The sequence below is a fragment of the Nanorana parkeri genome, unplaced genomic scaffold (genome assembly GCF_000935625.1).
Source record: "Nanorana parkeri isolate BGI_ZX_2015 unplaced genomic scaffold, ASM93562v1 scaffold2673, whole genome shotgun sequence".
NCBI classification, from domain to species: domain Eukaryota; kingdom Metazoa; phylum Chordata; class Amphibia; order Anura; family Dicroglossidae; genus Nanorana; species Nanorana parkeri.
Genome location: NW_017308941.1, coordinates 104,250 through 114,393, shown reverse-complemented (window position 1 = coordinate 114,393; position 10,144 = coordinate 104,250). Strand labels below are relative to the sequence as shown.

Here is a 10,144-nt window from a genome sequence, read left to right as displayed (position 1 = left end):
TTTATTTTTTTTTACTATATAACGAAAAAAGTACCGAAAATGTAAAAACAAAAACGGTTTTCCCTTTATTATGTTATGACACATTTATTATTACCGAATTTTTTTGGTAAAATATAAAATTCAGGGTCACGTCGGGTAAATAGACACCAAACATTGTCAAGCCTTAAAATTTTGCACGCCCGGGAAATCGCAAAAAAGATACTACACCCAAAATTGACCACAGGTGACACTTTAACCCCTTCATGACTGAGGCCTTTTGGGCCTAGAATTATTGCTCTCACTGCGACGTTCGCGGCGATATATGTAACAAGTGCTGCGCAATCGTAAATTTTTGCCTGTAGGCGCATCTAACGCATTTTTGTGCATCTGTGTGGGGGTGAGGGACTTTTGTGGGGGGGTTTTTGTGTGTATGTAGACTTTATTTTGTGACCAATTATTATTTTTTTACACTTAACTTTATTGTTATCACATAGGGGGCTAATAATCCCCCTATGTGATATTAGATTACAGTGACAGGTCCCCTTTATGGTCTCTAAGAGCCCTAATGTCACCTAGGGACCCCCAGAGAAGCTACTTCACCAGCTTCTCTCCGGTTTCTGTACCGGAGAGTGACAGAGGAAAGCGGAAGTGATGTAGTAAACATCACTTCCTGCATTCAGAGACCAGGGGGAGATCGTGTACTGGGAGATCAGTGCATGGAGCCACATCGCCCATCCTGGGTTGGACGCCTGGGATCGTGGGGGCGGTGGGGAGAGGTAAGGAGGGCACACAGAGAGATGCATCATACAAGCGATCGGGTGTCTTTACGGACCACTTGTATGTAAAAAACGATGGTTGTAAACGACCATCGCTGACTGTTTCACATGCTGACGGTTTCCCGCTTGTGCGCGCCAGGGCACGAAGGACGTTTAAAGACGCCCACCCGCATCCAGAAGACTCCCGTCCGGCTGTTTTTGAGTGTTCGGCGAACGGTAGGTGGTTAACAATGCCAGTCTGCAGAGTCTCTGCCAGCAAGGGGGCGACATTGTGGAAGAGGATCTACTTGGTGATTTTAGGGATCCTGGTGAGCTGTTACCAGTGACAAGGCTGCAAGTGTGACATGGTCCTCAGAGGGGACTCATCACGCCTCCATGAAAGACAAAAGCAGAGATGAATGATGGAGGTAAAAGGCAGAGTCCTGGAAAGTTGCGTCTCCGTCTTACCTTTCCATGGATGTTCTCCAGGATGGCTGTTTGCCGGACATTTCCCACGTGCACAGTGACCTGCACTCCGCGCCTGCAGGAGGTAGCATGGAAGAGAAGGACGATTTCTGCCTCGAAGACCCAACACACTGTGGGCATCATTTCTGGACTCACCAGCACCATGCCCTGGGAAGAGAAGTATGAGCACTGATGAAGGAACGAGGGGGAGAATTCTTGGAAGGACGGACACTAAGTAGAAAGGTAAACTCCTCATTCTGTGGGAACCCTCTGCAGAGGAACGGAGCGCTCACTCAGGAATGGCTGGCAGAACCAACATATGGTCATAAAAAGGATAAAACCCTAACCCAACACAAGGTCAGATTGGGATAGAAGGGCAAGATCTGTAACCCCCCCCCCAGGGCTTGCAACATGGCGATTAGTGTCTGTGGACTTGGTAATACAATCGGCCTGTATCCACACACTCACAATATTACCCAACTATTCCATACCAAGTCCACATCCACTATTCTACATCTGACAAGCCCTGATGAAGGGGGCAAGCTTTAGCCCTCGAACCGCTAAGGGCAGAATAGGCCCAAATCTATAACAGAACTCTCTTCCGCAGGCGGTACAGCCCAGAGAGGCGGAGCTTACCCTTCCATTTTTTTTTAGTATCCATCCTCCTTGGGCAGGACAATGACCTGCTGCGTCTCCAATGAACACTCAGAGGAAAACGCTATTCGCTCTGTATGAACAACCGGGACACCTTCTGCCTTCATTGCAGAGTGAACACGGTTGCTCAGATATTGAACTGACACCTTTTTTAAAAGGGGGTTGAATGAATTTGATGCGTTTTCCATTATTTTCTGACATTACATTATGCAGCGGGTGTATGTGACAGCAAACGATGAAGGAAAATGGAGTCACCCTTGTGTACACTCACCTTTCGGAGCAGAGAGCGGTCAAATGCCCCCAGCGCCAGAGTCGCAGCTTGTCCAGCACGTAACACGCGGCATGCGGAGCGGTTCCTCTGGATACTGCACACTTTCAGCGGAAGGAAGCTGCAAGAGTCTGTGGGCCCCACCACAAGGCGTTCACCCTCCTTGCACACCCCACTGTAAAGGGTTAAAGAAAAGGGGGTCACGATTTTCATGTGACAGAACATTGTGATTCATACACGGCCTCCTGCTGGTGTGTTATGGAGCCTACAGTGAACTGAGCCGCTTGGACTTGTTCTGTCCTGCTATGGATAGTAATTTCTTGACAAGATATCACACTACCATCAGATTAGTATGACTGCAGCTGAACCTACCAGTATGTATGTATGTATGTATGTATGTATGTATGTATGTATGTATGTATGTTGAGAGGAAACTGGGAGTACCTGTAACCCCATAGCCCGGGGAAATATACAAAACTCCATACAGAGTGCTCCTAATGTAGACTGAACCCAGGACCCTAGTGCTGGGATGCCAAGATGCTAACTACATAGTCACAGTACTGTCCCTAGAATAGTATTTATAGCATGTTCCCCCAATTCTTCTGCTCTCTTTATATGGTAAAGAATCATTTGTCCCCAAGGGAAACTTTCAGGATAATCTGGATTCTACTCTGCTGAGACCCTCCGATGACAGCTGACACAACGACATACCTGTAAAGTGTTCCTCCGACAACCGTCCCCACTTCAGGCACTGTATAGATCTCATCAACCTGCAAAGAGAAGACCAATCCTGTCACATCCAGGAGGTAAAGCTATCCAATCCAGGATGATGGTCACACCAACCCAGATGGGGTGACCCCAGATCTATTCCATCCTAAGATCTGCCATGTAAGCAAAACTACATACAGAGCACAGGAGAGGCACAATGGTCCAGCCCCTGTTACTGCAGAATGGAGGATGTGCAGGGCTCCTCAGAAATGTTCCTCCAGTAGTTTGAATCTCCACTCCTCCTAAAATGGGGTGATTTCTCCACGATAGTTTGTGTCTCTGCCCCTCCCACAATGGTGACATTTCCTCCAGTAGTTTGCGTCTCTGCCCCTCCCACAATGGTGAGATTTCCCTCCAGTAGTTTTATTTGGATTAAATGGTGATATTAGCAAAACTGGAAACTGTGGTGGGCAAATCTCAGGGGATCCTCCGATAGATACATGAGGCAGCTTCAGCTTGACAGCAACAACTCCGCATGTGTCTCTTGGCCACTGAGCCGCATCTCTATGACTTATGTGACACCCCCATACTCTGCTCACCTGGAACTCCGGCAGCTGCTGCATCAGCTCCTCTTGCTCTCGGCTGTTGGTGAGAGGGGGCAGAATGTTCAGGAAGACCTTCAGGAGGTCCAGAGACTCCCCGGTCACACTGGAGATGGCGAAGATCGGGGTGATGCTGTAGAGAGATAATGAGGATCTAAGTCAGACAAAAAATGATTTTATATATTTGTTCTCTTTATTATCTCTCCCGGACCCTAAAGCCAAGGCAGGAATTGTGGGGCTCGCCAATACTGAGACACCTCAATAAAACAGGTTCTAACTCTTCCACACTCCTCCCAAAAATAAAATATTGTGGCTGGACAAGATGCTGTATAATCATATCCTGTTCAATCCTCCTTCCCCAGAATAGAAGGTGTAGCAGGTACAACCCTGTGTGACTTCAGCAAACCTCTCATGGTACCGGAAAAGCCAACACCCCAAATACACTCCAGAGACAGGAGTTAAATCCAGGAGTTAAATCTTAAAAATACCGTGTTTCCCCGAAAATAAGACCTAGTTCGGTGTTAGGTCTTATATGACAGAAATCCCTGAAGATAGCGCTAGGTCTTATTTTCGGGGTAGCTGCACATAGAACTGACTTCAATAATTTTTCCTAATTATAATAAAAAATAAAACCCGTAGTGGTGATTAAATACCACCAAAAGAAAGCTCTATCTGTCCCCAAAAAATGGTATAAAATTCATTTCAGTACAGCGTTGCATGACGGAATAAACGTCAGTCAAAGTACCGCAGCGCTGAATACTGAAAAATGGCCTGGCCAGGAAGGGGGTCTAAACACCTGGTCTTGAAGTGGTTAATTATTAACAACAATGTCTCTTATTTGTGTATCACTCGGCTGTAGATCCTCCAATCATCTCTGAATTGGTGCTGACACTGTCCTTCCTTCTGGAGGGGGGCTACTTTTGTCCCCCATGGTCCCTGTGTGTGTTGTAATGTAGTCACCGCTCCAAGCTCACTCCCATGATGGACTACAATCTTATGTTTCTTTGAATATTTTGGATTGAGATTGTAGTCCATCCCGGGAGCGAGTTTGGAGCAGTGACTACTTTACAACACACAGGGACCATGGGGAATAAAAGTAGCCTTTAGGCTCCTCTTAGTAGAGAAGACATCCATTCTTCCAGGACATTAGAAAAAATACTGAGGCCTGGTGGAAGTGGTAAAATCAAACTGGTTACTGTTGGTTTGCCAGTCTCCATATCCTCCTGTAGGCAGCAGTATAACCTAATTGTCTTTTGAATTTATCTTAATCCTGTGTCCCTTGAACTAAGAAGAGATCTATACAAACCACCAGTACAGGCCCCTCCATGGAAAGGAGATGAGGCTAGAGTGCCCCCTGCTGGCTAAATAAAAGGCTGCATACAATTTAACAGTTTTCACCCAAAATTCACATTTCCTCAATTAAAACTAATTCGAAAAATGTGTAAATGTGGTGAATGTTGTGTGCACCGTGCAAAAACCTTTTAAAACAGATCCCTTATTTTCTTTATGGTCCTAAAAAAATCAACATACATTGTTATACATATACAGACAATATGGGGGCACAGAGAGGGTCATGCGACAGGGCCATTATACAGACAATATGGGGGCACAGAGAGGGTCATGTGACAAGGCTATGATACAGACAATATGGGGGCACAGAGAGGGTCATGTGACACAGCCATAATACAGACAATATGGGGGCACAGAGAGGGTCATATGACAGGGCCATGATACAGACAATATGGGGGCACAGAGAGTGTCATGTGACACGGCTATGATACAGACAATATGGGGCACAGAGAGGGTCATGTGACAGGGCCATTATACAGACAATATGGGGGCACAGAGAGGGTCATGTGACAGGGCCATTATACAGACAATATGGGGGCACAGAGAGGATCATATGCCAGGGCCATTATACAGACAATATGGGGGCATAGAGAGGGTCATGTGACAGGGCCATTATACAGACAATATGGGGGCACAGAGTGGGTCATGTGACACAGCTATTATACAGACAATATGAGGGCACAGAGAGGGTCATGCGACACAGCTATTATACAGACAATAAGAGGGCACAGAGAGGGTCATGGGACTTCCCAATGATATTCGAACCTGGGGGGGTCCTTACTTGGGTGATTGTGCAAACTGCTGAGCGGCGGTAACGGCGTCATCCTCTGTCCGCACCATGAAAGGCACCTTGTTACAGCCGGGCTGTTTTAGTGTGCGCTCCAGCTGCCGGAGTGTCCTGTCCACAGTGGGCAGAGCACAGAGGTCCACTTTACTGACCACCAAAAAGAATGGAACCTTGAGAGCCATGGCCAGACCCAGGTGCTCCCGCGTAGTCCCCGCTGAAAAGAGATGAGGTGATTGGTTACACGGTGTGTGCAAGATGGCACGTGGTCAATGTTACAGATATTTTATCTCTGGTCTCATAGCTTCAGCCCGACCGTACTCAACAGGCTCTTCTCATTATGTCATCCTTCCCGCCTCCGAGCCAAATCTTCACAGTATGGTGTCATTCAGCTTCTGATACCTGACCCCGGAGGACCCTAAAGGGTATATGAACCCAGATCAGTTCATATACCTCTAGGGCAGTGGTGGGGAACCTTGGCACTCCAGCTGTTTTGGAACTACAAGTCCCATGAGGCATTGCAAGGCTCTGACAGCCACAGACATAACTCCCAGAGGCAGATGCATGTTGGGATGTGTAGTTTTGGCACAGCTGGAGTGCCAAGGTTTGCCACCACTGCTCTAGGGAATTCCAGTGATGAAATCTGGAAGGTGCAGCTTCTGGTTCTCTTCCGGTACATGCTGGATATCAAAAAGGAAAGGTGGGGACCCTTTATAATGGTCACAAGAGGTAGAGTTCCTCCACACCAGACTGGTCATACCATGTCTTTATGGAGCTGGCTTTGTACACAGAGGAGAGTCATGATGGAACAGAAAAGGGTCTTCACCAAACTGTTACCACAAGGTTGGAAGTGTACAATTGTCTAAATGTCTTTGTCTGCTGTAGTATTAGCAGGGGTGGGGGAATGTTCCACATACTTCCTGGCCATATAGTGTACACAAAATGGTTACCAACACAAAATCGGGTTGAAATGTCTACGTGTACACGTGTGATCTGCACTCCCAACCTGCAGCTCCAAAAAGGAAAAGACCTCAGGAGGACTACAGGGCCAGAAAATACCAAACATCCTAGGGTTCTGCTTGTCTTACAGAATAGGATGAGCTTTGTGGCATCATGAATGGACCGCCAACATGAATTATCCCCAGACAGCTTACCACAGAGAGTCAGAAGGTGCTGGGAGGAGGAAGAGAAGGTGCAGCACAAATAATATTGGATAGGAAATGTCATCAGGTACATGGCATGGAGAAGATCAGAAGGGCTCTCGTCTATATACGTGTACACTAAACACACTTTACCAGAAGATGGAAGAGACAATAACTAACACTGCGATCTCTGAAGGATTAGGAAGGGACCGAGGTCAACATGAGGCTGAAGGATGGGGGTCAGGGGCGCACTTACCAATGCCAGTGTTGGCGCTCACCACCAGCATGGCAAAGTCCGGGCAGTAGCTTGTCAGGCCGAAGATAGTCGTCTTCAAGTACTTGTGGTGTCCGGCCAGATCGATGAATGTGATCATCTTGGAGGCACTTTCACAGATCTGCTCTGCAGTGCGGGACTCACTGTAATTCACCACCTGAACACAGGGGGGCAGAAGACACACCGGTTACACAGACATACCATCCCCCCCATAGCTAAACCTAATGATCTCTCCACTCTGCCCTCTCCTGTATCACAAGCCCCAATATTTCCCTACCCAACTGATATATTATCTGGTGCCCTTTATCCCCCCAAACATCTCTGCTCACCCCTGTTCCCTCCAGAATCTCTCCTGCTGCCCTGCCTCACCTTCAGCATTTCTCCATCCTCCCTCACCTCTTACTACCCAGCATCTCTCCCAGTATCACTCTTATTTCCCCCTCCTCCCACCTCTCTATGCAGTATTCTCTCCTCTCTCCCCCGCATCATCTCTATCATTCTCCCCCTCAACTACCCCTGAATTTTATTGAATCCAAGAATCTCAAAGCTGATACTGGAAGTGCGACCAGACTGGATCTCATGAAGATGGCGGAAGAGATTGAGCCTAGCCCGGCCCCGCCCATTGTCCAGCTCCCCCTGGGTGAGGACCCCCAGCAGAGTGGACTTCCCCGAATCCACATTTCCCAGGACGGCGACTCGCAGGTCCAGAAACTGAGGAAACAAAGTACATTGACCTGTGTGAGCGGATACAGAGAGACATGGCATGTGTAAGCTCAGACTTCCTGCACCGTGCACACACCTGCTGGTTGTCCGGGACCTTTCGGATCAGAACCTCTGTGATCTTCCTGGGGGAATCGCTGTCATAATCCACCTCACGCTCACGTAAAACTGTGATATCCGCACCAACCCTACAGAGAGAGGCGACAGAAATATTACAAGCCGGGCTTTAATAGGCCAAATATAAAAGACAGCTATGCCCAGGACAGGAAGGGAAGCCCAATAAAGATCTGACAACGGTTCAACCTCTTCTCCACCCTCTCCTGTAACAGTCCAGACATAATACAGTCCACCCAGAATAGGAATGGACGGTGCCTCTATTAGGAACTGACAACGGTTCTACCTCTTCTCCACCCTCTCCAGAAGTAACATAACAAAGGTTTTGCCTTCAGTTCCACATGTACGGTCTCTGCACTATAGCACCTGCTCCTTAGACCCCGTTCACATTGAGCGATTTATCGCGCGGTAATTCCCGCGATATCGCGGCAAATTACCGCGCGATACCGCGCTCCAATGCAATCCAATGGGGCAAAGGGTCCTGCTGTCGCGGGTCGTGCGTCGCTACAGCAGGACCCTTTTTGGAGCGGATTTAGCCGCGATTCAAGCTTGCTCAATGCAAGCTTGAACGCGACATCGCATGGCAAATCTCGCGATATCGCGCAGTGGGAACGGGGCCTAAGTCTCCATCCACCTGAAATTACAGCACCCTGCCTCAATACTCCTCTCAAGCACCCTTACCCTGATGCAGGCAGTGGGCTGGCTCTTGGGAGGAGTTATGCAAATATCAAACTGCCTTAATAGGTGAATGTCAGTCTGGCGGAGCGGGCGTACATAGGCAGTCTGTATCTGCATAAATATTGTTCTAGGTCAGGGGTAGGCAACCTTGGCTCTCCAGCTGTGCTGAAACTACAGATCCAGTCATGCTTCTGCCTCTGGGAGTCATGCCTGTGGCTTGCAATGCCTTATGGGATTTGTAGCTTCAGCCCCTTGTCCTAGGTAATGCCAACATGCAATGCTAAACCTCCATGACTGCAAGAATTGAGATCCAATGAATGAAAAGGGTGGGCCAGGGACAGTTAGGCTGGGGAGGAAAGGGCTAGATCAGTCTCTCTCAACAAAGGATGCCTGCTGGCTTCCTCAAAATGTTCACACAACATCATGACTTTAATGGGCATGTGGCTCCTGCTGAGATGGTAGGATTCTGATATGGAAGAGGGCCTGATGTGAAGGGGGGGCCGGCCTGATGTGTTGTGCAGGCCCGGATTTCCAACAAGGCCACCGAGGCGCGGCCTCGGGGCGGTAGAGCGCAGAGAGGCGGCAGCGGTGACCTTGTGGGGAAGTTGCGGGCGCCGGTGTAAGGTGTCCGGCGGCCGCACACTACGGTCCGCCGCCTTAGCCCCGCCCCAAGGCCAGGTTCCACAATACGCCCCGCCCTGCCATCTGGTTGCCATTCTCAATTGATGGGGAGGGGGGCGTATTGTGGAACCTGGCCTTGGGGCGGCAGGGGGAGTAAATCCGGCCCTGGTGTTGTGGGAACGTCGATGTGAAGGGGGGAACCCCATTTTTTGTGTTTTTGCATGGGATCCCCCATAAAATCCAATACATTTTACACTAGCATGCCTCGGGATTTTGTGTCCCGATGAGACCCATTAAATCCCCAGTGTGCCCTTACACTGTACAGCGCCACAGAACATGTTAGCACCATACGGATCAAGAATAATAACAGTACATAATATACAATGTCAGCACAGAGGTCAGTACTTCTCGGCCATGCGGTGCAAGGTGTGAAGCGAGTCCTTCATTTCCTCCTCCGACAGTCCCACCAGCAGCCCGTTGTCCTCGACGCCGATCTGGTACACCGCCTCCCCGCGCCCCTCCTGCAGCCGCCATTTCATCTGGGTCACCAGGTGCTCAAAACGATACTGAGACGGGTTGACCAGCTTCAGCTAGGCGAGAAGAGGGGAGTCACATGATCCGGGCAGTGCCTAGGCACAGCAGAAGGTCCAGGGGTGACAGACAGCAAAAGGTAGGGGGGGCTGGGGTCAGGAAGCGGTGTATGGACACTCACCTTGTACTCGATGTTCCCTTCCTCTGCCTGTAACAAAAGAGAACACTCAGTCAGTCTCCTAGTAATATCCGGCAACACAAGGGTTAATCTCACACCGCTGATCTGACCAACGACAGCTCACGTCTTCAGGATTTCCTGTGCGGCAATTAACGAGCCTGAAATACAGCCATTAATGTTCATCATTCTTGCTCGCAGGCAAAAGAGGTCATGTGACTATCAAGCTGTCAGGAAGGGGTTAACAGGAGGGAATCCCCCCCAAATGTGGGTGTGTCAACAGAAAAAAATGCAGAACTGGCAGGTGAGGGAAAGGGGGGGGGG

At 48.9% G+C, this 10,144-nt stretch overlaps 1 protein-coding gene across 1 annotated transcript in view; it reads right to left on the bottom strand.

Moving 5' to 3' along the window:
* Positions 1-10,144, bottom strand: part of GTPBP2 (GTP binding protein 2) — a 15,986-nt gene that overhangs the window by 2,095 nt on the left and 3,747 nt on the right. Inside the window, exons 2-12 of the mRNA XM_018574013.1 lie at positions 9,827-9,853; positions 9,520-9,704; positions 7,781-7,889; positions 7,496-7,692; positions 7,432-7,435; positions 6,964-7,138; positions 5,563-5,782; positions 3,429-3,564; positions 2,833-2,891; positions 2,125-2,296; positions 1,203-1,367 (exon numbers count right to left, since the gene is read on the bottom strand). Coding sequence (XP_018429515.1) covers positions 1,203-1,367; positions 2,125-2,296; positions 2,833-2,891; positions 3,429-3,564; positions 5,563-5,782; positions 6,964-7,138; positions 7,432-7,435; positions 7,496-7,692; positions 7,781-7,889; positions 9,520-9,653 — 1,371 coding nt within the window. The 5' untranslated portion in view covers positions 9,654-9,704; positions 9,827-9,853. The remainder of the gene's footprint in view (positions 1-1,202; positions 1,368-2,124; positions 2,297-2,832; positions 2,892-3,428; positions 3,565-5,562; positions 5,783-6,963; positions 7,139-7,431; positions 7,436-7,495; positions 7,693-7,780; positions 7,890-9,519; positions 9,705-9,826; positions 9,854-10,144) is intronic.